We start from the raw sequence: 27895 nt of genomic DNA on the forward strand, positions 1-27895 counted from the left end.
GCCCCGAATCAAGGTAGCACCTGGGCCACGCTTCAAGGGATGGTCCTTCCTCGTGTCTTCCAGCTCCGGTGCTGCTGGCAGTCTTGGCTGGTAGACCTGTCACTTTGGTCTCGGCCTCTGTCCTCACGGTCTTCCCCCCGTGTGTCTGTCCAAACCCCTCCCCCTACATGACAGGCATTGGGTTAGGGCCCACGCTAGCCCAGTGCGACTTCATCTTACCTAATTACACCTGCAGAGACCTGTTTCCACATGAGGGGACATCGGCAGGTACCAGAGGTCAGCAGGGAACACTTGGACATGTGATTTTTGGGGCGTGCGGTCCAAGCATCAGCAGGCTACCTCTTCCTACTGGCTCAACAGAGTCACAGCCGAAGCGGATGGCACAGCAGAAGTTTTGATAGAGGGACCCTGCAGGGCTTCTTAGACAGGTGACAGGCTGGCGGGATCTGGAGGCCACCAGGGCCAGGGCCTTGAGAGGAGGCCTGCCGTCGGGAGCTGTGGACAAGGGTCAAGTGCCCAGTTACTGCCCAGAGCAAGGGGCCTCCCCTCCCCTCGGTCCTCCAGCTGGTCTGCCCCACAGCCAGCGGTCCCTTCCCAGGGCGTGAGCACCACAGAGCCCCTGTGGAGCCACGGGACAAGACACAAGCCCGTGGCAGGCTTCCAATCTCTAAGTTCTGGCTTTGGTTCTGGCTTTGGTTCCGAGCTGGGCAAGGATGGCTCAGCAGGATTCAGCAAGCAGAGGTGTGCCGGTCTCGGCCACCATGTGACATCTACCTGGAAGTTCCGATCTCTGGCCGGGTCTGAGGAAGTGTGGCCTGCGTCCCTGCATGGCCACCGTCATCTGGAGCCCAGTAGCAGCTGTCCGCTGGGAAGACGGCAGCAACAGCGACTTCCTCAGCTGTCACCAGCATGCCTGCGAGGCCACAGGTGCCCTGAGTGTGCACACCTGGTCTGCAGGTGCACCTGTCGGGGCTCTGTGCCGGCACCCCTGCATGGGCAGCGTCGGCCTGGCAATACCTGTGCCGTCTTCCAAAGCCAAGAGCAAGCTGGCTGTCCTCGGGGATGTGCCGTGCCCTGCCTCTCCAGGCCAGCGACCATGCAGACGTCTTGAATAGGTGGCCTGAGATGAGGGCACAACCAGGAAAAATCCCCCAGAATCCTCCCCAGTGGGGACTCAGCCTGGCGCCACAGATGCCGTCACTGTACGGAGAGACTCGGGGTTTGACAACAGTGGTGTTTGAACAAGCATCTCAATACTGTCAAATAGTTTCCTGCAGGTAAGCGCCCGGGATGAGGAGCGAGGCCCGGGGCCTTCCATGGAAAACCTGAATGAAGGCCCAGGCCCTCTCCCCGGGCGTGGGGGCTGCGGATGATCTTCAGATCCCTTTTCCCCTTTTGATTTCCTGTCATGAAACATAACACAGAAAATAAAACAAAGCAGAAGGAACGCAGGCCCCTTCATATTGTGGCGAGATTGGCTAAAGCGGATATAATGACGGTATTAAATGTATTTCTCACAATTGACATCGCCTAATTCACCTTCTTGGAATGACATTGATGGAGAATTCCTTTCAGATGGATGACTTTTTATGTGGAATCAATTTGGTTTCTGAGAAAAAGAAATGAAAGCCGACAGCCGGAGGGAGCGGGAGGGCGTTTCCAATGGCGTCACTGTTCAGAAAGCGTTTCTTTCTGTCGCGTCGTTCCTATTATTAAGGAAAATTTCTTCCCGAGGATGTGTTCCTTGGTGAGCTGTGCTGACTGTATGAATCAAGGAGAAACCACCGTGGCTCGTCAGCCACGTTCACGGTGTGCGTGGGCCGAGGGCCGCCCACCTAGCTGCACCCCCAGGCTGTCCCGGCTCCGGGCATGGCCCCGGCACCCACCAACCCTCCGCTGATCTGCCTGGCCATTCTTGGTCCTCGGGGCTGCAGCCCCGTTGCCTGCCACCCACGGAGGGGACCTGCTGGTGCCCCACAGGAACTGCCCCGAGACGTGAAGGTGGGGGTACCAAGTGAAGGTACCACATTTGCTTCATGGTTTCATTCAGCCTGGGGTCATTCCATGCCATAGTCACCGCGCAGCATAGTCAGGGTCTTCACGGTCCCCACCAATGTAACAGGTTGCTTGTCTAGTATCTTGACTGACACATTGCAGGGGCTGGACCTGCACAGTCGAGTCAGCTTGTGGGGGGCCCGTGAACAGCCCCATGCAAGGGCTTGGAAAGCAGGCCAGACGGCCCGAGTCCTAGGGGTCCCCAGCAGCCCTGGCACCTCCAGGAGGCCCTGTGCCGTGGGTTTGGACTCAGGCCCCGGCCCAGATCTGCACGTGGTTCTTGTCTGAGGAGAACAGAAACGACTGTCCTTTACAAAGACACTGAAATGGCCCATCTCTGAGGCCCGGTCAGGGCTGAGGCCGGACCGTCCTTTGCCGGAGCTCCGGGGACACAGAGAGAAGGTGTCCCACTGTCCCGGAAGGACGAGGGAGCAGTGTGAATGTGGGCAGTGGGGACGCTGGCTGGCGTCCAGGCTCTGTGCTTCCTCGTCCAACCTGACTCCCTGAATCTGATCCCCAGCGCTGGCGGTGGGCACCACCCCATTTCTCTCCAGTGTTCCTCATCTCCAGACCCATGCGCGGGCACCTTAGACAGGTGACAGGCTGGAGGGATCTGGAGCCCGCCAGGGCTGGGGCCTCGAGAGGAGGCCTGCGGTCGGGAGATGTGGACGAGGGTCAAGTGACAGTTACTGCCCAGAGCAAGGGGCCTCCCCTCCCCTCTGTCCTCCGGCTGGTCTGCCCCTTAAGCAGCGTTGGCTTCGCGGGCTGTGAGCACCACAGAGCCCCCATGGAGCTGCGGGACAAGACAGGTTCTCACCGGAGGTTTCTGGCCACCAGCTGGCTGGTTTTCTAGCCGGACTGGCTGGTTCACATGACTTATGCACCCCCCACTGCTGTCCCGTGACAAGCTCCATGGAACCAGCCCAAGGGGCCTGGAGAAGAGGTGCAGGCCCCCCGTATGGACACATTACCACAAGCTAAAGTCCATGCTTCATTCATTCCCCTGCTCTGTACCCCATTTCCTTCCCCCTAATGTCCTCGTGTCCTTTTCCGGCTCCAGGTCCCATCCAGGAACCCCCCCATGAAGTTAGCCCTCGGGCAGGGTGAGAAGCCAGTGGCCAGGCTCTGCCCGGGCTTCCCGGCTGAGACACGGTTAGGCCAGGAAGGAGACAGAGGCCCGGAAACACTAGGAATCAAGAAAAACCTCGCGCTCTGCTGTCTCCAATGACACTGGTTCGGATGCCGTTGTCGGGTACGAGCTCCCGTTTCATCCAGAACACGGCCCAACACCATCCAGTTGTTTCCTAGCAGAATGTTGAACAAGCTTAAAATTATAAGAGGATGTGCTTAGAGATATTCTCTGTGTGATGAAGGACGAACGGATGGCAGAGACGAGGGAGGAGGGATGGGAGCCGGCTTGGCAGCCAGGGGCTCCCCTGAGACCCAGCGGGACACGTCCCAGCGGGAGGCTTGCGGCTAAAAGGTCCCTGATCCCACGAAGTTCTCGCTGACCAGCTCCTGGGTGATTGATTCAAGTCACATGATCCAGCCCAGGTCCGGCGTGTTCCCAGAAAAGTTCGGCTAAGGATACACCGGCTGCCTGTCCCTCCCTCGGCGCTAGGCTTCTGGCTTCCAGCGTTGTCACTATGAAAAATAAAATACTTAGGGCCTCAAGAGCTGCTTTTAATTAAATTGCAAGCTTCCCATTGGGGGCGTCTGCACATCCTGCTGCTGCTGTTTATGTGGAATGAGCGCTGTTCAGGGCTCCACGCGAGCCTGCCTGGGGCGGCGAGCGCTCCTGATCACTCCCTGCCCCTGGGACCCCAGGCCCAGGGCCATGCGGGAATGGGGTCCCACTGTCATGGGGGTGACTAGGCCACGTGGAAACAACACTGTGACGTCGTCACCTTCGCCCAGGGAGGCAGGAGGCAGAGCCTTCCCCTTGTAGGACTCCAGTGTGCTGTCGCCAAGAGATGGGAAAAGGCTTGAAACCAAAGGCAGGTCTGTAGTGTATCTGGTAGGTGACCTGGCCTGAACCAAAGCGCATGTTTCTACAGGCTATAGAGGTACACATGCATGCCCAGGTATGTGCACTGTGTACGCTCCATCCATCCATCCGCATGTCCTCCGGTGTGATGACCGTGCCGCTGCCAAAGTGTGTGATTGACACCCACGCGGCGTGTGCCATGGGCAGGGTTACTTTGCTCGAGTCCAGAGCACCCTGAATCTCGAAGGGAAGGGTCTCAGTGAATGGAGGGAAGGTCTGTGTCTGTGGATTGTCCAGATGTGGTTTTTCTCAAACTGGCCGTGTGCAGGGCCGTCCAGTCCAACCCAGCAGACACCGCACCGAAGCTACAGCAGAGGCTGGGACGGCGGTGAGACGGCGCCTGGCTCCTGGGCACGGGAGGACGTAGCCTTACCTTTACCCAGAGGAGGCGGGCTTCGTATTTCCGAGCAAGTATCATGTTCTGGTCAAAGCAACATGATCAAGATGGCCCGCCCTGGTATCGCTGCTGCTGGTTTAAAATCTTCATGTACTGAACTGTGTGCAGGGAACCTAGTGGAAATAGGGTGGACACACAAGGATGAGTCTGGGGTTTCCCACAGGGCCCAGCATTTCCAGTTTGGCCGCAGGGTGGACACAGGCCAGTACGGCTGTCTCAGGTGAATTCCATCTTCCGTGAGCATGTGTCTTAGCTCTGGCCCCAGCACTAGTGGGTAACACTGGTCCTCGCTGCCCATGCGGCCCCTCCTCCACCCAGGGCCCCTCTCGGGGAGCTTTATGTTCAGTGTGTTTCCTTACAAGCGCTTCTGAATTTTAAAATTTATTTTTAACTGTGTAAAATCTCCCCTTCGATGACATTTCCTATTTAAAAGTGTTTTTCTTTCCATTTTCAGCGTTATGCCTGTCCATAACAGAAAATGTGGCCAATATAAATGGGTGTGAAAAGGGAGCTTCGCCCCCCCCCCCCCCCCGCCACATCACCAGCGATGGCCGTCTCTGGCGTTCCCACGCATGTCCGTGCAGTCTCTCCGGCGCAGACCCAGCACACGTGCACGAGACACACGCGAATGAGCATGGTCTCACGCTGGCCATGTAGCTTCGTGCCTCTAGTTTTGAAAGTGTGGGGCTGCTGCCTGACCATGTGGATGCTGGTTGTTTCTGTGGGATCTTTTTTGTTTGCTTTTTAAATATGTTTTCATTGATTTCTTAGAGCAATAGAAACATCGGTGTGAGAGAGAAACATCAGTCAGCTGCCTCCTGCACGCCCCCCACTGGGGATCGAGCCCACAACCCAGTCATGTGCCCTGACCGGGAATCAAACTGAGACGTCTCAGTCCGTGGGACTGCGCTCCATCCACTGAGCCACACCAGCCAGGCCTGTGGGATCTTTTGAGGCACAAGAATCAGGGAGCAAAGTGCTCCCCAAAGTCCTGCAGTTGCAATGGAGGCCCTGGTTTGTATGGGGCCCACGGACAGGTGACTACCACAGAAGTTAAAAATACACTGGTGTGGCTCCCAAGGGCGGGCCAAAAAGTAAAATAAACGGAGTTTGGTGGTCTCAGGGGCTTCCTTGAATGTCCTTATAATGCTCTGTTTTCCGAGGGAAAATACTACGGTTCAAAGATTTAATAGGAAACTGCTCTATGTCCAGAGGTGCATGTCTCTCCACTTTTATAAATATGTTTAATAATAGTCGTTCTGTCCAGAGGTGTTTGCGTCGACTCTTGCAAACATGGGCTATAACGTACACCTCTCGCGTCTCAATTACAAGGGAAATCATTTGAGACAGCGTGGCCTCTTCTGACACACTGTCAGCACGACCTCCCCAGAGCCAGGGGCTTTACTTTGTTCATCTTTTCACACCGTCATCTCGCTCGGGGAAGGGAGGAGCTGAGAAGGTTGGGTACAATGTTTCACGTTACACTGGAAGACGATCCCGGCGCCCGTCCAGCTCCCGCAGCATTCGGGTTGGGACGGAGAGCAGGTGAGCGCCCGCTGGAGGCTGACGGACAGGAAGAGCTCACCTGGGCGGGGCGCTCACCTGGGCGGGGCGGGAGCCCGGGGGTGGGGAGCTGCAGCCTCTGTTCTGGTCCACACCCCCGCTCAATGGAGCAGTCCTTTGTACGTCTCAGTGGACAGAATCAAAGGCTGATGTGGATTTATTCCAGGCAATTACTCCCTTTGTTTTTCTTAATTCATGAGTATTAATATTCTTTAATGAGGATTTTTTATTGTTTATTTTTTCGAGGGAGCTCTGCTTCCCTCCTTTCGAGCATTAGTGAGCTCTAAGTGGTGGAATAGTCACAAAGTGTACTAGCAGCTCTTTACACAGGGACGAGGAGGGGAGGGCTTGGTGAGCCCTCTCATAGGAGTGAGTGTTCCTGTGATCCTCAGGTTCTGCGAATGTCAACAGAGTCCAGAGGTTGTAATGTCGGTTTGATGCCCTGGCTTGCAGTCTCTCTGTCTTCCACGGCAGGCCTGATGGGGGGCACGATTCTTAGCCTCAAATACCTGGGCCAAAGAAAGGAGAGACGAGGAGATCCCAGCAACGATGTTGACTCGACACGTGAACATCCTTGTTCTTATGTCTGTGCTCAGCACTTACAGGACTCTCTGACTTGACTCTCAGGTAAATATTTTGACACTCATACTATTGTTATTCCCATTCTCTGGGCAAGGGCCCTGACACTCAGAGTTGAGCACTTGCTGAAGATCACAGACAGGTGAGGGAGAGAAGACTGAGCCCAGGTGGCCTGCTCCAGCCCACCAACTCTTAGACATTGACCCGTTCAATGAAGGCATCACCGCCCCTTAGCACACACCAGGAAATACATTCATTGTACTCTCTTGTGGCTGTTACATTTCTACAGTCAAAATATTGGCCAAAAATGTGTATAAGGAAGAGATATTAATACAAAATAGCAAATGTGATAATAATGATAAACATGTGCATAGTATGCTTTTACAAGACAAATGTGAAATTATTGGAAAAGTTGTTGTTCATGGAGCTTCTAGTGAGAAGGGCAGGAGGGAGAAGGACCCACTGGCCAGGTTTGAAGGGCTTGTCACCATGCTGGGAACTCGGACACACCCTAAGCACCACGCAGAGGCCGGCACACCCGGGGAGGCCGGCTCAGCTTTGCTCTTGCGGAAACCACGCTGGTCACAGTGTGGACACTATCCACAGCCTTGGCCATAGGTAAGCAAGACGTGGGCCATAATCATGACTCCGGACCCGGCCAGCAGCCAGCGCTGGGCCCCAAGACAGTCCACCCCCCGACCGAGGTGTGGCTTCGCTCTCCCTCGGGGTCCAGGGCTTTGGCTTGGTGGCCACGCAGAGCCTGACAGCAGGGACTTGAGGACATCCGCGGCTCGACCCAGACACCGCAGGCAAGGCAAGGCCGCGGTGCGCCGTTAGACAGTCACAGCGGCACGTCAGACTGTAGCCTGCGTTTTCTTGTGTTAATACTGTAGAATCCGACATCTGGAACAAGTCAACGTTACATTTTCTCGTGAAACATCCCAGCGGGACAACCCAGACCTCTTCGTTCTGAGACACGAAAGCCAGAGGAACATTCTGCATTCCGACATGAAGGAAGCGTCACTGTCTCTGTGCGTTCTTGTACACAACTAATACTCGCGTTTAATTTCCCCGGTAAACGTGCTCGGCGGTAAACAAACAAACCGTCAGAGGCCGCAGCGAATGCTCCGCTGGCGGACTGTAAATAATGACATCAGGCGAAACCAGAGCCCGCAGATGGCGGGCAGAAGGAAGGCTCGTCCCCCTCTTCACTGAGGGATACATTACACACCGCAGAATCCTCTCCTTCACAGTGGACCATTCAGGTTTTAATGTATTCACAGTCAGGCAGCATCGCCACAGTCTAATTTTAGAAGAGTTTCTTCGGCCCCCAGGAAAGCCGGTGCCCGTCAGCACCCCCACCCAGCACGGGGCCACCGCGGATCTACTGGTGTCTACAGAATCGCTCATTCTGAACGTTTCATGTAAAGGGGAGCATACCACATGTGGTCTAAGAAAGATTGTTTTTCATTGCAATTTTAATAGCTACATCCCCATAATGAGAACTTTTTTATACGACAACTTAAATTGCTGTTCCTGACAAGGAGCAATGGCAAAGAAGCCCCATTCGAAGCACGGAGAGGCCTAAACAAGGGTCTGAGAGACGTTCCTGTGGCCTTTGAGGCTACAGCATCCCAGGCCGATGTCAGGATGCTCACTGCCACCACCCTCAGGCCCACCGGCCACCTCCTCTCAGTTGCCCATACAAAGTGAATGGACAGTGGTCACCACCTCAGTCGTCATGGAGTTATTAGAATCTCAGTCAGCCTCTGTGGGTTTTGACAGTCCAGTGCCACTTGACACATCCTGAGAATGTATTTTCTAAAGGCTGGCACTTTCCATTCAGAGTGTGCACATGCACACGCACACACAAGTACATGTGCACACGCATGCACACACAAGTACGCGTGTGCACACATGCATGCACAAGTACACATGCACACACAAGTACACATGCACATGTATGCACACACACATACACACATGTACACACAACTTTAATATCATGGTTTCTACCACAGACGGACCCTGTATCTGCTAAAGGGCTGCCCTACATGGGACTTATTGCATTGGCCTCATTTCAAAGATGGTCTGTCTTTTATTGCATAGAATTTAAACTCCAAAAATTAACCAATGTTGGGGAAAATGCAAGAAAATCATGGCCCTGGCTGGGTGGCTCAGTTGGTTGGAGTATCATCCCTTACACCAAAAGGTTGCCGGTTTGATTCCTAGTCAGGGCACACTCCTAGGATACGGGTTTGATCCCCGACCAGGCCGTGAACAAGAGGCAACCGACTGATGTTTCTCTCTCACATTGATGTTTCTCTCTCTCTCAGAACTGATGACAACATGTCCTCGGGTGAGGATTACAAAAAGGAAAAAGAAAATCATGTTGTCTGATCAGTTTACAATTTATTGTGCTGTTAATTTTGATGACCAGTTTTATTTTATATCTATTTTGGTTGTCATTGCACTTTTGCCTATTGAATTCCTTTGACATATCAGCGAACGCAATGATGACCACGGAGTGGTCAGCATGCTCTCCATTCTCCCAGTAGGAACTGTGGGATATTTCCCACAAAGGTCACTCTGTACACAGTCCCTTCGTCACCCACGCGGGGCACCTGGATACTATGGCAGCAGTCTGCTTCCTCGGTAACGCATTTCAACAATCACACTGCAATTCTGTCTTTAAATCAGCTCTGTGTCTAGACCGTTACATGGGTGACAATCGTCCAAACTGGAAAGGTCTTTTTCAAAGAAGTGATTCATACCCTATCACTGAAAACAGTTTGAAGACTGATGAATCCCACTTATGGGACTAGGCAGGCAAACGAAAAGGTAAAAGAATGAATGAGTCTGCAATAGAAGCAGAAGTCTGTAATAAGCCAGGACCCCGTCGGGCTAGAATATGTCTGTTACGTCTGCACGATGCCCTGTCATCCCAAAGACCTTAGCGACATTCGAGAACACGGTGCAGTGACCCTCCCTACCCAGGACCCCGCCCCGGGTCATGCTGCTCCCACCCGAGTTTATCTGCGAGTTGGGACATGGGTCCCCTTTCTGCCCAGAGTTCCCACAGCTCCCACTCTGTGGTCGGCTGACCACGGGGACACTTAGCTTTGAACGTCTCCACGTTCTTGCTCAATAGTCACATCCTAAACAGCTACATGAGGCCACAGCTACACTTTCAATGATTGTTTCTAGGTAATGGGGGATGTTCTTGCTTTTTGATAATTATAAAAAGATAAATAATAGCCCACCTTAAAATTGCTTATTTTGTACCAGGCACTAAGCTGGATGCTCAAAACAGATGATCTCATTAACTCCTCCTGAGGCTTGGCGGGGTGGGCACCAACATTCCTGTTGAACCGAGAGGACACGAGATGATGAAGATCCACCAGCAGCTTGCGACTCACGCCCAGATGGAGGGTAGGACTCAGGTCTAAGCCCACACTGTCGACCACTCCGTCCTTCTGCCTCAACGACATGTATGATTCTCATGGTAGAAGGACATTTTTCTTTTTATTTTATGTTTTCAGAAAGAAATCTTTTTCCCCCCCTTTATTGACCTTAGAGAAAGAGGAAGGAAGAGGGAGAGAGAGATAGAAACATCGATGAGAGAGAACATTGTGGGATCAGGCCCACAACCTGGGCATGTGCCCTGACCGGGAATCAAACCGGTGACCTCTTGGTGCAGGGTCGATGCTCAGCCACTGAGCCACACTGGCCGGACCATTTTCCTTCTTTTTTTAAAAAAAGGAAAACACCGACAAGTGCTTTTTGAGGGGTTTTCCTTAAATTTTGTGCTTCTTTCTTACAGAGAGTGTATGATTTCAGAGGTGAATTCGTGACACCAGTCATATTTTATAAAGCTTTTATTTTTTCTATTTTATTTTGGTACATGCCCCTGGCGGGAACTGAACCTGGGACTCTCTGGTTTGCAGGCCGACGCTCCAACCGCTGAGCCAAACCAGCCAGGACTATCTCATAAAACTTTTAGTGGTTAAGTTCTAAACATTCTGAAAATAACACTTAGAAGTCACTTCCTGCCCATCCAGGCCCCTGCTGTCCCCACGGGGCAGAGCCAGGCGGCTGGGTCTCTGCGGTGTCCTGTCACGACTCAGGGCACACGGGCACCCGGGTACAGTCTGCGAGCGACTGGCTCTTGAGTCCTGGCTTTTCTTTTAGAAAACAGTCATGAACACAGGTCATGAGGACACACATTTCTGTTTCCATTGTTTTTTTATCCTCACCCGAGGACATTTTTCCATTTTTTGTTCAGATAGAGTGGGAGGGAGAAACATCGACGTGAAAGGGACACATCGAGTGGCTGCCACCCGCACGACCCAACCAGGACCAGGGACAAACTGCAACCGAGGTACGTGCCCTTAGCGGGAACCGAACCCGGGTGTCTCTGGACCGCAGGCCGACGCTCTAACCGCTGAGCCAAACCGGCCAGGGCTGTTTCCATTATTTAAAGATATTCAATCCTTTGGTCTCAACTTAAATGAAGATTTTTCACAATATTAAATTTTCATGGAATTGACAGCCTTCAGCAAAATAAGTACAAGTAATTTACCTGATAAAAGAATGTCAACAGCAAGCACAGAATAATTTGCGTGGTGATAAATTGTACCCATCCTTCTCAGGAAGAAAGGGACTGCTGCGCTTGAGTGGATGGGGGTAGGGTCAAGGACGGGCTCTCGTGTTTAATGTGCAGCTCGCGAAAGCTTGGCTCCGTCATTGCAGATGCAAATTGCACCCAATAAAGTTATTAGAATAATCGCTGCTGCTCAGCACCTGCATATTTGATGAGTTTGAGCGAGACAGCGGCCGTTATGCACACGCAACACCTCCAGATTCTCAGTCCGGAGGCATCAGGTCCCACCCTGCCCATCTCCACCCGAGTCCGTGGTTGTCTTCAAAGAGTAGTGTCATTGGTTATGAGCTTGGAGTGTACCCGGAAGGACAAGACATGCAATCTGCAAGGTCGTCTGAGCGCCCCTCGCACACGGCATCACGGACAGACAGCGACCCGTGCTTTCACTGGCTGGAGAGCGTAGGTTATGAAGGGACAACAGGTTGTCTAAAATACAGCGAGCACAGCAGCTCATAATGAACTGGACGGCCACTCACTTCAACAGCATCTGTTCAGAGCCCAACCTGTGTCCGCACAACGGAGACCCCGGCAGCTCATCGCCAGCGACCAAGGCCAGGCAGCAAGCAGGAAATGACAGAGAGGAGAGGGCCAGCAACAGCCCAGAGGGTGCAGCCGGGCGGGAAGCCAGGTTCTGGGAGAGGGTGCCAGGTTGTGTATTGGAACCAGTGGCCAGAAGCCTCACGGGAAGCCGGCTCTGAGCACGTGCGCGAGGGGTTGTCAGATGTAGCACACAGCTCCAAAGAGCTCCCGTTATCTTGTCCTGTTGACAGTGTCCCTCGACGGCTGGCCGTGGCAAGGCAGCAGGCCCTCGGCGCAGAGCAGGGAGACAGGGCCATGTGGGACCAGAGGGTTCAATGCCCCAGAGGCCGGGGGTGGGGGGGGGGACATCTAGTTTCTTACTTCTATGGTGAGAGATGGGTCTCACATGAAAGGGAAGATGGGCAATGCCAACTACAGCACCTCCGCACAAGGTGGAAGTCAGTATCCACCACCAGCCTTTCCTTCCGGAACGAGTCTTCAGTCTGGAAGGTAGACAATCTCTCTCCACAGACATGTGGGCAAAAGTAGGTTCACACTTATGAAACCCAAACCACAAAATTTATTCTTGCATTATTATTTTTTATTGTATTATTTTCCATACAAACAACTGTAAACCTGTTTTTTTTTTTTTCTTTATTGATGTTAGAGAGAGGAAAGGAGAGAGAGAGAGAAACATCGATGAGAGAACATCGATTGGCCACTTCCTGCATACCCTCCACTGGGGATCAGGCCCACAACCTGGGCATGTGCCCTGACCAGGAATCGAACCGGCGACCTCTTGGTGCACGGGTCGATGTTCAACCATTGAGCCATACCGGCCAGGTTGTAAACCTATTTTATCACTCCTGTATATATGTCCTAAAATTTTGTTTTATATGATTCTCTTAATGCAAATGCTATTTTAACAAAATGAGTTGACTGGTTTCTATTTCTTCAAAATAAAATATTTTATACACACTACATATATAATTCCATATATATGGAATATATACATATATACATATGTGTATATATACATATACATATATACATACACACACACATTCTGTACAGAATTTTCTGGAGATAAAATGATAATATGGTGGTACTTGGTATTATTATACCCGCTCTTGGGAATTTTCAAGGGATCTTTTTTTTTTTTTTCATCACTATTGAAAGTACCCTACATGATCGCTTGTGGGCTTCCACAGTTTGCAATAAATATAGTCCATTTGAAATTTTTTATTTTAAGACTTTTGAAGTGATTAGCTCACCCGCCTGAAGGGGCCGAGACCAAAACGAGAGGTCAGCAAAGGAACACGCCTCCTCTAGAGCGGAGACTTTGCATTCCTGTCGTGATTGACACCCTGGTGTTGTGCCCGGCAAGACATTCTCAGGCGTTCAAGTTGAAGGTGGAAGGACCGGTCAGCCACACCACTATTGACAGAATGGCCTTCCCTGTGTCTGCACAGTGGAGACCCCAGCAGCTCATCGCCAGCGACCAAGGTGTCCATGACCAGACTCCACTGGGTGCAGTTTGATCCCAGCTTACCTCGTCTTTGGACAACCCTCTGAAAGCCTCAGAAGCTATTAATTACATTTTCCCCGTTTTGATCGAAGACTTGCAACATTGATGGTTCATTCAAAGCTGTAATTGACCAAAAGCTTAAAGGAAACTTTAAACCCTCCAAATGCATTGTTCTAAATGCTCTTCAGCCTGATCTCAAGCAATGGAAAACTCTTCCTCCAGTTCTTGGGCTTTTCTAAGGTCTGACTGAGGTTGCACTTGCCAAACAGATTCCACGTGTACACACACCCATTCACAACATGCACATATGCTCACACACATGCACGATTTTGTGGTTGACTTAAATGAAGAAAATGAGAAGCTGGAATAAATCACTGCACAAATATATTTTGTGTCTAAATCATGAACTTGCTATAATGAATGTGAGAATATTGTGTAGTCAATTGAATGAAAACCTTATTCTGTTGCAGTTACGTTTTCCTTTTTATAACCAATCTGGGCACCATAAATCCGGAGGGTGCTTAATCTTTCCCCTTTTAAATACATGTCTGTACTTCTGTTCAAGGAGTGAAATATGATGTTGGAAATCTTGTATTTTGGTCCATGTTGAGATGCTCTGAGTTTGGCTGCACAGGAGAAAGAGGTGGAGTTAAAGGTGATTTCTGTGTAATAACATCACGTCTAACCCCAACTGCGAGAGAGAACACGTTTCTTTCCAGGGAGAGTCCACAAGAGCAAAGCAAAGCAAGCCTCAGGAAGAAATGATGAATGTGAAAACTGGCCCTTAAAACTGCACTTAAAGCCCTGGCTGGTTTGGCTCAGTGGTTGGAGCATTGGCCTGTGGACCAGAGGGTCCTGGGTTCAGTTCCCGCTAGGGGCACGTACCAAAAAAATAAATAAATAAAATTGTACTTAAAGTCAGCCTTTTACAAGATTCATCTTTTATGATAGGTGTTTTTTTTTAATATAAAAATACCTATGCATTACAATAACAGTCTTCAAAATTTTCTGCTCATTGACCCCCTAAAAGAACTTTGGATACTATGTATCCCTTCATACATTTTGTATTGACAGCTCCAAGTTTTCATTATAAGTGTAAATAGATATAAATGACACATTTTCAGCATGTAGTTAAGTAGTTACATTTTAAAATGTAAAACAGAATTCTGACATCTTTCAAATGCACCAATGACATTTAAATTCCATAATGATTTGATACTGTCATCCATTTTTAAAAATACATAAGGAAGCTCTTCAACATTTGAAAACCTGTCATTTTGCTAAAGTACAATTTCAAAGAGGTACAATAACTCTCGTGCAGATAGGTAATAAACATTTACCAAAAAATGATTCAACTTATTAAATAAGAGGGAAGATAATGAAGGAAGAACACCTCAGGACCTAGGTATTTATAGCCAATTTCGTAAAGGATGTTAGGATAAGATTTCTGGGTTATATACAAAACTGGTTAATATCCTAAAGGACAACAAACTATATTATTTTGTTTGGGGTTATATTTTTCTTACTGGACAGAAACTATTTGTGTACCTACTCACAAAAACCTTTAAGTTAACATGCATTTTACCAAGTTGGGGACTTTTAATAAACAGTGAACAGGGAGTTGAGGAAAGTGCATTTTCTGCCTTTAACGGACATGAAATGATACACCAGCATCCTGTTTACCTTCTTTCCAAGTTCAGCCTCTAAAACTCAGCTGGCAACTTTGGGTAAGCGATTAAGAAGGTGGACTTTCATCCATGTTGGATATTTGCTCAGGCAAATCATTTTCCCCCACAATCAGCTTATCTAGAGTTCCCCAAAATTCTTCACATCAGCACTCACACTCTGACCACTCACTTTCACACGATGGAATAGATAACGATTCTTGATCATTAAAACCACCCAGAGCTAGCAGTAAATTCAACACTGTAGTCAGTGTCCAGCCTTTCTTTCAACATCACGAACTTATGCTTTGGTCATGGTCATTATGATGCTGGCAGGGCTATGCTTCTCTGAGGGTCTGGTCAGTTCAGGTCATTAGAAGTTTCTTCATGTCTGATAGAGGCCCTTCTTGAACTTTTTGTTAGTATCATTGCTTCAAAGAAACAGAACCTTTAACAGCTTTTGACACTTTATTCTTGAAGATCAGAGCTGTGGTGGAAGGAACATGCCTGACTGCTGAGTAATAACTATCACCAACTTTCCACCCACACCTCTGCAACCAGTCCCTCAATGACACTGTTTAGCAGAATGCCTTGAATGTGCCATCTTTTATATATATTTTTAATTGATTTTTTAGAGAGCGATAGAAACATCGATGTAAGAGAGAAGCATCGATTGGCTGCATCCTGCATGCGTCCTACTGGGAATTGAGCCTGCAGCCCGGGCATGTGTCCTGACCTGGAACGGAACCAGGACCTCTCAGTCCATGGGACGATGCTCCATCCCCTGAGCCACACAGGCCCGGTGAATGTGCCATCTTTTTTTCTGCAAAGATTCTGATAGAACTTCATACTTTCCTCAGGGCAAGTATTTCAAGTGTCCTAAGTTACAACCACCAGTTTGCAACTATGTCTCTCCACCCTGATAAAACCTCCCACAAGACAGATGATATTCACATCCACACAGCACCTGCCCCTCACCTTGGCACAAAATTGGTATGAAGAACCTTTGCTAAACTGAATTAGAATGCAGAAATGGAGCGATAGGAGGCCAGAATTTGGAAAAGACTTGAGGGTTTTTTGTTTCTGTTTTTTATTTAAAGTGGGTAGGGTGTGAAAGAGAAATATCCAAGAGAGATGCAGTTTGTAAAGGAGGAGAGTGGAATGATTTGTCTCAACGTTATCACAGAAAGGAAAAATGACAAGCACCTGGTGTTACAATGTCACCTGTTAAGTGAGGTGGGGAGCTGTGTTACAATGTTAGTTGTTAAAGGACTTCTACTTGTTTCAGTGCCAGTTATTGAATGAAGTGAGCTCTGTTACAATGTTAGTTGTTGAAAAACTTCAAGTCGTTACAATTTCAGTAGTTGAGTGAAGTGGGGAGCTGTGTTACAATGTTAGTTCTCTAGTGACTTTGAGTTGTTACAATTTGTGTTAAGTAAGGAAGAGCTGTGCTACAATGTCAGCTGCTGCAGTGAGTAAGGGAAAGAAGGAGTAAAGTTCATTCAGCAATTTGGAGGTCACTGTGGCCTTTGAGACCAGTGTCCATGGAGTGGCCTGCATTCAAGCCACATAAAAAGCATCTCAGTAGCAAACTGACAACCAGAAAGAAGGAGCAACTAGTTAAGACTAGTATTTTAATGAGTAAGTTTTTAAATTAAAAAAGGAATACATGAAGATATTTACACAAGATGAGTTTAGAATCTAGAAGTCCCGGTTGAACATACTGCTTCAAACACATAGCCATAATAGATATACAAATTATAAAAACAGAAGGACTTAAAAACAGTTACTGGACCAGAAACACTGAGGGGTGAGAGTGGCCCCAGTCTGCTGGCTTCCGGGTCTGGACGTAGGTGATGGGAGTGGGAAATGGGCTCACTCTGGGGGGCTTGGGTTGGGCTGTCCTACTTGGGGTGGGATAAACCAACCGACCACCAAAACCTGTTGCTGACAGCTGCCTAGGGCTGCAGGTACTACTGATAGTCCTTGGATGTTTGAAGGGGGCCATCAAGCAGTTTGGGGACATTCCAAACAATTGTGTTAGGGGTGGCAGCTGTTGTGTGGCCAGCTGCTTCCCAGAACAAGTGGGGGTTGCTGGGGGCTCTTAGGGTAAGCCTCCGCAGGAGACATGACTGCATGGCAAGCAGTCTCAAAACAGACCATGCTGCTTTCCAAGTCTCCATGGAACATTAGGAAAACGACTAGCCACTGGGAGTGGGGTGCAGGGAGACCCGTGAACACTACTGGTCCCTAGCATTTTGGTTCTCGGATTATAAAAACCTATTCTCCGGACAGGGTTTAGAAATCTGACCACATATTTAGCCAGGAAGAAAACCTCAAAATGAAAAAATGTTGAGTCCAGACCAAATTCCTGAGCTATAAATCAGTAACAATTTTATAAATTAATATCATGATAGCAAAATCCAGAACTTTCTGAAGACTAGGCCGCTCTTTGGAGACAGCTTGTGGAAATAACAAGATCTTAAGAAATAATAAAACCTAGGGGAAATTTTTTAAGTTTGGGAGAAACCTGAACATATTTGCATGGGGAAAACCGAGTGAGGAAGTAGGAATGAAAACTACCAGAAATTAAAAGTACGGTGGAGCAAGGCCTACATGGGCATGAGCCCTGGAGACGGCTTCACCGACTGGGTGGGGGTAGGAAGAGGATGGGGCGCCGGGGAACAGGACTCGGTCCGTGGGAGGAAGGCGAGGGCCCTGATAACGCTGTGAAAACAGGAACAAACGCAGGTGCGCAGCAGCGCTGCAGGACCACACGGCCACGGCGCACACCGGGACGAGGTCAAGGCTTTCTCGGGCAGTTGCAGGGCCCGGAGCAGCTCGGGGCGCGGAAGGGTCGGCACCCCGGGGCTCTGCGGGCCGCCGGGGGCTTCTCCAGGCTCGGCCTTCCCACGGGCGCCACGTGCTGCCGCCTGCAGTTCGGCCTCTACCTCCGGAGGGTGCGTCGCGCGGGGACCCCAGGCCCTTCAGGACTCCGGGTTCGAGAGGGCGGGGCCCCACGTGGCGCCGTCCACCGGCTTTCGGAGAAGGCTCCGGAGCAGGCGCGCGCGGCCGAGCGGGCCCCGACGGGGACCCGACACGCGGTGCAGGTAGGCCAACTCGTAGCGCATGCGCACCGCGCTTCCGTTGGCACCCTCGCTTGGTGACGTCACCATGCCCCGAGAATCAGGGGGCGGAGCCTCCTCCTACGGCTCGCGCTCGGGCCGCGCGGTGACGTCATCGGGCCCCCGCCGCGCGAGGGCGGAGTCTCCGCTGCCTCCGCCTCCTGCTCGCGCCCTCGCCGCGGGGTGTCGTCATCAGTCCGCGACGCGCGGTGACGCCATCAGACCCCGACTCGCCGGCGGCGGGGAAGGGCCTGCGAGCCGCGCCTCCGCCGCGTTGGAGCCGAGGGAGGAGGGCGGGGAAGGGCGGAGGGCCAGGGGCAGTGGGGCGGGAGGTGGCGGCCGGAACATGGCGGACCAGATCCCTCTGTGCCCGGTGCGCAGCGCGGCCGCGGCCAACCGCAAGCGCGCGGCCTACTACAGCGCGGCGGGGCCCGGGCCCGGGGCCGAGCGGCTCGGCAGGTAACGACGGCCCGCCCCCCGCCCCCCGGCGCCCCCTCCCTCCCCGCCGGTGGGCCGCGCCTGGAGCCCGAGGGCGCCCCACCCCCGGAGCGGCCCCGGGGCGCTGTCCGGGCCGAGCGGGCCCGTCCCCGGCGCCAGGCCCCACCGGCCGGGCTGCGGCTCCGAGGCTCGCGCTGCCGGGCCCGAAACTCACGAGTTGTGACGACGACCCGCGGCCACTGTCCCCGCGGGAGGGGCCCCGCGCGCACGGCTGTGGACACGGGCGCGGTGTGAACACGCGTTACAAAGCCCCGTCCGGGGGCGGCCGCGTTTGCTTCGGGGGCGATGAGACTCGCGGGCGCGGGAGGTTCCGGGCCACTGAGCGCGGAACGGAACCACGGGCCCCTGATTTAAAAGGGGAGGCTCGTCCCCTATTGGTTTTAACCCGTGTTTATCTCTCACCCCCCCCCCCCCCCAAATACTGCATTGAATACATGATACAGTCGTTAGAAACAGAAACTGATGAAGACGGGGAGTGTTGTCGTTGCTGAAATGTTATTCCCGAGACGTTGTGGACGCAGTTGACCTTTAGTGCCCAGAGGGGGAAACTACACATTTCAGTATCCACGTGCTGCAGGATTCCAGTTTGAGACTGTTTGTTTGTTTAGTAACGGGCATTGCAGTGCTACAGAGCTGCCACGAATCTCCATTCATTTACTTACTAGCTGTTTGACCTCAGGCACCTTATCTAAATATGAGCCCTGATTTTTCTCAGCAGTAAATGGGGGATACTATTTTTCTCATGGGATTGTCAAGGATTACAGAAGGTCCTAGAAAGGTGCCACGTTCAGTGGGGCTGGAAGTACCATTTCTCCTTCCCTCCCTGTTACCACCTATACCAGGGGTTGGTAATTATCCAAGTGTTTGACTTCCGGAGATCATTATCTAGAAATACACTACCTGTTTCACAATAGGGTTCCCTAACAGTGTGGGTCTGTCAGTCTTCACTTCACACGTTTGAGGCCCTGTCGTTTGGTGTGTACACATATAGGACTCTCATGTCTTCTAGGTGGGTTTCTTTTATTGTGCAAAGTTCCCCTCTGCCTCTGGTAATTTCCTTTGTAGTCTATTTTGTGAGATATTACCGTAGCCACTCCTACTTCTTATGGATTAATGTTTGCATGGTGTTAGCTTTCAGCCTATCTACATTTTTGAATTTGAAGTGAATTTCTTGTTGAATTGTATTTTTCCATTATGCACCCCATCAGTCTCTGCCTTTCATTTGCTGTATTTAAACCATTTACATTTAAGGTAATTATTGATACAGTAGAGCATAAGTGCCATTTTATTATGTTTTCTGGTTTTTGTTTGTATGTTTGTTTGTTTTTTCTGATTTCTCATTTCTCTGCTTCTCTTCTTGCTTTCCTTTGGTTACTTGGACTTCTTTTGTTATCTCTGTTTGGAAACCTGACTCCCATTACAGTTTCTTCACCCACCTTCTTCCTCCCCGCATTTTAAAATTATGTCCTGAGTATCATATGGTGTTATACTTTTTGTTTAAATCATCAAATGAGACATAAAACTTGTGACAGTAAGTCCATTGTATGTACCCATATTTTTGTTTTCTTATTCTTCCTTCCTTTCTGATGTTCCAGTATTCTATTTCTTTTTATTTCCTATCCATTGGAAGAACTTCTGATAGCCAATCTTGACATTTATTTTATCTTAGAATGTCTTTATTTCATTCCAGAAGGATAGTTTTATTGGATATAGAATTCCTGGCTCACAATTCTTAGGTCTTGAAAACTTGTTTCACTTTCTTCCATCCTTCATTGTCTGATTAAAAGTCTGCTGTCATTCTCATTGGTTTTCTCTTATAGGTAATGGGTCCTCTCTCTCTGGCTGCTTTCAAGTTTTTTCTTTGTGTTTAGTTTTCAAGTTTAATTATGATGTATCTTGGTGTGGGTTTTTTAGATTGTTGTTCGGTATCCATTAAGCTTCCTGAATCTGTTGTTTTTTGTTTCACCAAACCTAGGGAACTGTTAGCGTTATTTCTTCAAGCACTCTTTCATTCCCACCCTTTCACCTCTCCTTGCAGAACTCCAGTGCTACAAAAGTTGGGTCATTTTGCTAGTGTTATATAATTGCCTTAGGCTTTTTTTTCCAGTCTCTTTTCTCTGTGTTGTTCAGATTGTGTAAATCCTATTTATTTGTTTTCAAGTTTCTTAATTCAGTCCTCTGTCATCTTCACTCTACTGTTGATTCCACTCAGTGATGTTTGATTTTTAGTATTGAGTATTGTATTTTTCAGTTTATAATTTCTGTTTGTTTCAAAACAATTTGTAATTAATTATTGATACATTTTTATATTTTCAGCTTAAAATGTAACAAAATTTCAGTGTCTGAGTTAATCTTAGTTTTTGGTCTCAGTTAATTGTCTTTTCTGATTCATATTATAAGTGTTCTGGTTCTTGGTATGACTGATGGTTTACCACTGTATCCTGGATATTTGTCTATAATGTTAGGAGAATGTGGGTCCTGTTTATATCTTTTCTAATGGGATTCCTTTGTGGTCAAAGAACATACTTCATGTGATTTCACTTATTTTAGATTTGGTGCAGTTTGCTTTGTGACCAAGGATATAGTCTATGTTTGTAAGAATTTGAGGCCTTTGGAAAGAAAGTATATTGTTTGTAAGAATTTGAGGCCTTTGGAAAGAAAGTATATTGTGTTGTTGTTGGGTGAAATGTTCTGAAATGTTGACGAGATCCTGTTAGTTAATGGTGTTGAGTTCTTCTGTCTTGCTGGTTTCCTGTCTGGTGGTTCTGTCAGTTGTTTAGTGGGATGCTGAAGTCTCTGATTGTAGTTCTGCTTCCCTTGCTTTGCAGATTTGTCGTTGGTGCTTCGTGTTCTTGATGGAGTGACTTCCATCTTTTTACTTGAAACCTACTTATCTTAGAAGTGAGTTTCTTGTAGTTGGTGAATGGTTGATTTATATATTGGATCCACTCTGCCAATCTTATGATTAGTGTATTTAGAACATTTATCTACAGTGTAAGGATTGATAAATTAAGGCTTATTCTGCCATTTTACTTTTCATTTCCTGTATTTTTTGTTTCTCTTTTTCCTGCCTTCTTGTTACTGGGATACTGGGATATTGTTTTAGAATTATATTTGGATTTATCTGTGGTGTTTTTCAGTATCTCTTTATAGATACTATTTAGTGGTATGTCTAGGTATCATACATACATAACTCGTCACAGTATAATGGTGTCAATATTTCATCCGTTTGAGTAGAGTAGAATTCATACCTTTTTACATCCTTTAATGCACTCTACTGATAATGTAGTGATCTTGTAAAATTATATGTAAACTTTGTATATGTAAAAGTATATAAATATTTTTCTTAAATATAGTTAGGACCGAATAACAGAAAATGTTACAATTTTTGCTTTATTTTTCAAACATAATTTATAAAATTCAAGAGGAGAAGAAAAACCTATTGTATTGACCCATGTTTTTTGCTCTTTCTGTTTCCTTATTTCCTGATGTCCCAGAATTCTTTATTTCTGTTCTGTTTTAAAAATTTCTTAGCTATTCTTTTAAAATTGGTCTGCTGGAAACTAACTCTCCTTATTTTATTTTTTTTTAATCTGAAAATATCTCATTTCCCCTTTATTCCTGAAGGATAATTTCAGCTTATATACAATTTGGGGTTGACAGCAATTGAAAAATGTTATGTTCCTTTCTGGCCTCCATGATTTCTGATGTGAAATCTGAAGTCATTTGAATGTTTTCTTCCTCTGTAGCTAAGATCTCATTTCTCACTACTTTCAAGCTTTTTTCTTTTGTCTTTAGTTTTTAGTAGTTTGATTATTATGGGTCTTGACATGGTTTCTTTGTGTTTGTACTGTTTGGGGTTTACTTAGCTTAGTGAATCTAATAACGCACTACATAGTCTCAGTCAATGACACCTAGACGAGAGGAAAATGATCTTCCATCTACCCTAATGACAGACTGTGTACAGGAAAGTGGTCCCATAAGATCAAAATGCAATTGAAAAATTCCTGTTGTCTAGTGATGTCCTAGCCTTCATCAAGTTGAAACTCAATGTCTTACACAAATACTCACCACTGTGTTGCAGTTGACTACAGATTCAGTACAGTAACATGTATACAGGTTTGTAGCCTAGAAGCTGTAGAACAGAAAACAAAAAATATTTCCTTGGCATAAAGATTATTTTAGGCAGGTTTTAAGAAAAGTGGACATGGGAGAAGCTCTGAAAACCAACTAGTTACCCTTTGTAACAGCATTTATATTTATAAGGGAATCTCTATTTTTAAGGGTGTCTCTTGCTGTATTAGGAAAAGGGGGTGATCTTATCTCCAGCACTCTTATCAGTGAGGAACACAGGACTTAAATCTGTATAACAAGCTACTCTGTGTTCTTTCTGGTCACCTCCTGTAATTGACTCCCCCTGCCTCCAACATCTTCCATATTCAACTGAGAATGGTACTTAAGGGGGTGGCTTTAGCCATTTTTGGCGAATTACTCAGCTTTCCTGGGAAGACGTTTATACAGGAGGCATATGTGTTATTAAACTTCTGTCTGTCTTTATCCTGTTAATTAATATCTTTTATTACAGGGGATCTCAGCCAAGAACCCAGAAAGAAGGGTAGAGGGAAGATTATTTTCCTCTCCTCCAGAGCAATGGGCTATAACATGCAGCCTAGGTGTGCCATCCAGGCTGTGTAAATGCCTCTGCTGTTCGCACACTGACGGAATAGCCTAACGGTGCGTTTCTCGGAACACGTCCCAGTCCAGTGGTGCCTGGCTGTGTGAGTGTCTGTCTTTGGTCAGATCAGAAGATTTCAGCCATGTGTGGAAGTTCTTTTGAGCCCAACCTTCTTTCACCTCTTCTGATGCTCTAGTGCTACCTCGTGAGATCTGCTCTGGTGGTTCCATGTGGTCCCGAGTTTCTGCTGACTTGTTTGAAGACCATTTTCAGTTTAGATTGGGCAGTTGCTGTTTTCTGTGTTCAAGGTCATTGATCTTCTGTTTCTTCCATTCTGTTGCTGAGCCTATCTATTAAGTCTTTGTTCTGTGTTATTGTATTTTTAGTTATCATTTTTCAAGTTGATGTTCTTTTTTCATCTTAGTGGTTTCCTTGCTGAGACTTCTCTTTTTTTCATTTACTTCAAGCATGTTTGTAATTGCCCATGGACACATTTTTGTGGTGGACGATTTAAGTTGTCAGATAGTTTTAGCATATGCATCATTTTGATGTTGGCACCTGTTGAGTCTCTTTCTCAGTCAGGTTGAGATTCTCCTGGTTTTCTGTACAATGAATGATTTTTTTATTGTGTCCTGGACCTTTTGAATGTTCTGCTATGAGGCTCTGAACCTCGTTTCAGTCTTCTGTTCACTGGGCCCCCTCTGACGCCACTTTTGGCGGGAATGTCAGTGATGTGCCCTTGAGACGCCCAAACAGATGGAAGGCCGGGTTCCCTTCATGGCCCTTGACATCTGGGAGGTGCCCTGTTACTTCTGGGCCGAGGTGAGTTCTGAGGCTCCCCACTCGATCACCGGTCACCATCTGGGCGGGGAAGGGGAAGAATGGCTGTTTCCTGGACCCTGTGGCCTCCTGGACACGGCATGGGGGCTGTTGCCATGTGGGGTCAGGGCTCCCGTTTCCCATGTTGTCTCCTCCGACAGTTGTAGGGATGGTCTGGGATCCCTGTGAGCCCACAGTGCTGCTGGGATAAAACCCCCACCTCCCCCTGGCCTTCCCTGACACCGTCAGGAGACGGAGCATTGGAGTCTGGGCTCCCTCACTCTGCTGCCCAGTAGGGAGGGGAGCTGTGCTTTTCTTCTGTCGTGTGTGGTTGGGGAGGGCAGTTGTTGTCTAAAAGTTCTCTTCCTGTTAAGCTGCCTCTTTCTGGACTTTGGCTGGAGAGACCAGGTTATTCTTGGGCTGTTCTTGGGCTGTGCTGTGGCCTTTTCTGGCTGCTGACTCGAGCACACAGTATGGGATAAACGAGGCAGACGCAGAACACTGAGAACTCCTGGTGGTAGGCTCCTGGGGCTGAGACCCCTCCTGGTCGGCCTCCTCTCCACCTCTCCATGTCACCTCCAGGGTGGCGGTGCTTAGTGGGGGATGGGGGGCACGAGCCCAGCCTCATCTGGAACTGTAAGGGAGGGGGATTGACCTTTGTTCTTTCTTTTCTTTCCTCTTTTTGTTTTAAAATCTTATTCATTCAGTCATTCAGTTTTGTTACGCAGTTCACATACCACTCAAGTCTTTCGTCTGAAGGGAAAGTTCGGTGCCTCAGTGTGTCGCAGGTGAGGGAGCCACAGCCAGTCACAGGCTGTCGGCACACTTCGTCTCTGGAAGGCCGACCCCCAACCCGTCCTCTTCCCCTGCCCTCCCTCTCGATTTCTCTTATTGTGGTAAAATGTAACAAAACTAACCATTTTAAATTGTAAAGTGAATAGATTAAACTTTTATACAAAAATGAGTTTAAAAATATTTCTGGTTTGGGAAATGTGTGCTATGTATTAGCATACAACTAAAAAATAAAAAGTAAAACTTAGACAGTGTAGTTTTATATTTCCAAAAACCAAAGTTTATCTTATGAGGCCTTTTTCTCCACATTGGCAATTGGAAGCTAATTGGTTATTAGTAAACCAGCTTTGTTATGGGCATTGCCCTGTGAGCTTTGAGAACCTTTTTCCTTGACCATAGGAAAACGTCGTTTTGTGTTCATTATATATAAAGGATTGTAGTTTATATTTAAAATTTTTTTTCTTTGTTGATTTAGAGAGAGAGGAGGGGATAAGGAGAGAGAGAACATCGACTGGCTACCTCCTGCCTCCTGCATGCCCCCACTGGGGATTTGGCCCACAACCTGGGAATGTGCCCTGACCTGGAATCGAACCAGCGACCTCTTGGTGCAGGGTCGATGCTCAGTGGTTCGAGCGTCCATCTGAGGAACAGAGAGACCCGGGTTTGGTTCCCACTAAAGGCACGTACTTCGGTTACAGTTTGTCTCTCTCACATCGATGTTTCTCTCTCTCTCTCTCCCCCCCCCCCCCTCCAGCTCTATCTGAAGAAAAATGCAAAAATGTCCTTGGGTGAGGATTAAAAATATAAAGGTTCTCAAATTTTCTTTGAAGTGAATTTTTATTTCATTATAATCATGCCAGTTTAAAACACAATATATTACCCTGGCTGGTTTGGCTCAGCAGTTAGAGCATTGGCCTGTGGTCCAGAGAGACCCGGGTTCCGTTCCCACTAAGGGCACGTACCTCGGTTGCAGTTTGTCCCTGGCCCTGGTTGGGTTGTGCAGGTGGCAAGCACTCAATGTGTCCCTTTCACGTCAATGTTTCTTTCTTCCTCCTGCTCTATCTGAACAAAAAATGGAAAAATGTCCTCAGGTGAGGATAAAGAAAAGAAAAGAAAAGAAAAGAAAAGAAAAGAAAAGAAAAGAAAAGAAAATACAATATATTTTAAACATAATGTTGGTAAATTGTTATAGCTTAATAAAAACTTTATCATTGGGTTTGTGTTTTATGAAAATTTCCAGGGGAAGAATTAGATGTGATTTAAGAATAGTTTAATAAATGTTAAAAATTCAATATCACATTGTTTTCTTTATTATACTAAAGAGTGAGATGTTTCTTTATATATGTACAGTCATCCCTCGCCACTTCTTGCTTCGACTTTAGTGGCCTCACTGTATCATGGTTTTTTCAAATATATTCATTAAAAATTTGATTGAGACAGTGAACATGATACAGCGTGTGCTTGGTTGTCTGAGTCAGTTATACACCCCTGTGTTACAGTTACAATTAAAATTACTATACGTGTGGACTGGAGGCCTATGTATTCGAGCACCCAGGGATCCTTCAGTGCCAGGTGCAGCTGCTAGAGTCTGGAACGGATTAACCGCGATAAATGAGGGACGACTATATGTATATGTATATGTATATGTATATGTATATGTATATGTATATGTATATGTTATTAGGTAAGTGAAATGCTGTGTGCCATACATAGTTTTTAATAGTTCACTAGGAATGCAGTTACTTAGTAAGATCATTTTCTATAAAGCTAAATGAGGCATCAGTTTCTCTCTTCCATTATGACGGCATGAGTAAAAGTAAGGTTTTTGTTAATTTGATGATTTCTAAATCTGTCTTTTACTTTTTTGGTTAACTCTCACCCCAGGATATTTTTCCATTGATTTTTAGAGAGAGTGGAAGGGAGAGAGAGAGAGAGACAGAGAAACATGGATGTGAGAGAAAGACATGGATGGGTTGCCTCCTGAACCACGCTGACCGGGGCCGGGAATTGCACTACACCCAGGTATGTGCCCTTGACCGGGAATCAAGCCTAAGTCCCTTCGGTCTGCGGGCCAGCGCTCTAGCTGCCGACCCTGACCGGTCAGAGTTGCCGCTCTTTTTCAGGTGGTACCTCGTCATTCATGTTCTCGTCATGTGCGACTGAGGGACAAGTGGCACTGGACCTGGTTCTGTTTCTCAGTGTCTGTTGGCACCTGCTGTCCTTTCTCCTCTGTGCAATGTGTCCTTGGCCCTGCCTAGAGGTATTTGCAGGATTATAGTAGTTAAACTTTAGGGTTTACAAGAGACTCATGCTGAGAACAGATGTCTGTTGTCTGATTATCTCTAAAATATTGTCTAATTATCTCTAAAACATGTCTTGGTAGCAGCAGCACATTTTTTTTTATCCTCACCTGAGGACATTTTTGCATTTATCTTCAGATAGAGCGGGAGGGAGAGAGGGGGCAAGAGAGAGAGAGAAACATCAATGTGAGAGAGACACATCAACTGGCTGCCACCTACATGACCCCAACTGGGTCTGGGGACAAACTACAACCGAGGTACGTGCCCTTAGTGGGAACTGAACCCAGGATAATCTGGTCAGCAGGCTGATGCTCTTACTGTTGAGCAAACCTGGCCAGGGCAACACAAATTTTTTAAATGCTAGTTTTCACATTCTGAGTGTATATACACAATTTTCTTTGAATCTTGAAAATTTTTATAACTGATGAGGATGTGAAAATATTTTTTTTTATCCTCACCTGAGGACATATTTTTACGTTTATCTTCAGATAGAGCGGGAAGGAGAGAAGAAGGGAGACAGAGAGAGAAACATCGATGTGAGAGAGACACACCGAGCAGTTGCCACCCACACGACCCCAACCAGGCCGGCGACAAACTGCAACCGAGGTACGTGCCCTTAGCAGGAACCGAACCCGGGTCTCTCCGGACCGCAGGCTCTAACCGCTGAGCCA

General features: G+C 47.9%; 1 protein-coding gene and 1 long non-coding RNA gene across 4 annotated transcripts in view; one reads left to right on the plus strand and one right to left on the minus strand.

Moving 5' to 3' along the window:
• Positions 1-428: 428 nt before the first annotated feature.
• On the minus strand, positions 429-10019 carry LOC118618193. The gene is made up of 3 exons (XR_004957023.1): positions 9905-10019; positions 4476-4612; positions 429-495 (listed from the first exon to the last, which is right to left on the minus strand). It is a non-coding gene; the product is annotated as an uncharacterized LOC118618193 (long non-coding RNA).
• An 8467-nt stretch (positions 10020-18486) lies between these two features.
• The window catches only part of ATP9B (ATPase phospholipid transporting 9B (putative)), a 158305-nt gene continuing 148896 nt past the window's right edge, over positions 18487-27895 (plus strand). For 2 of the 3 annotated variants that reach the window (XM_036244270.1, XM_036244272.1), the window contains exon 1: positions 18487-18599. In XM_036244270.1, the coding sequence (XP_036100163.1) occupies positions 18487-18599 (113 nt within the window). Of the gene's footprint in view, positions 18600-23262; positions 23373-27895 lie in introns of those variants that run through there. The other variant, XM_036244271.1, reaches the window with a different exon arrangement.

The sequence above is a fragment of the Molossus molossus genome, unplaced genomic scaffold (genome assembly GCF_014108415.1).
Source record: "Molossus molossus isolate mMolMol1 unplaced genomic scaffold, mMolMol1.p scaffold_m16_p_6, whole genome shotgun sequence".
Classification (NCBI taxonomy): Eukaryota; Metazoa; Chordata; class Mammalia; order Chiroptera; family Molossidae; genus Molossus; species Molossus molossus.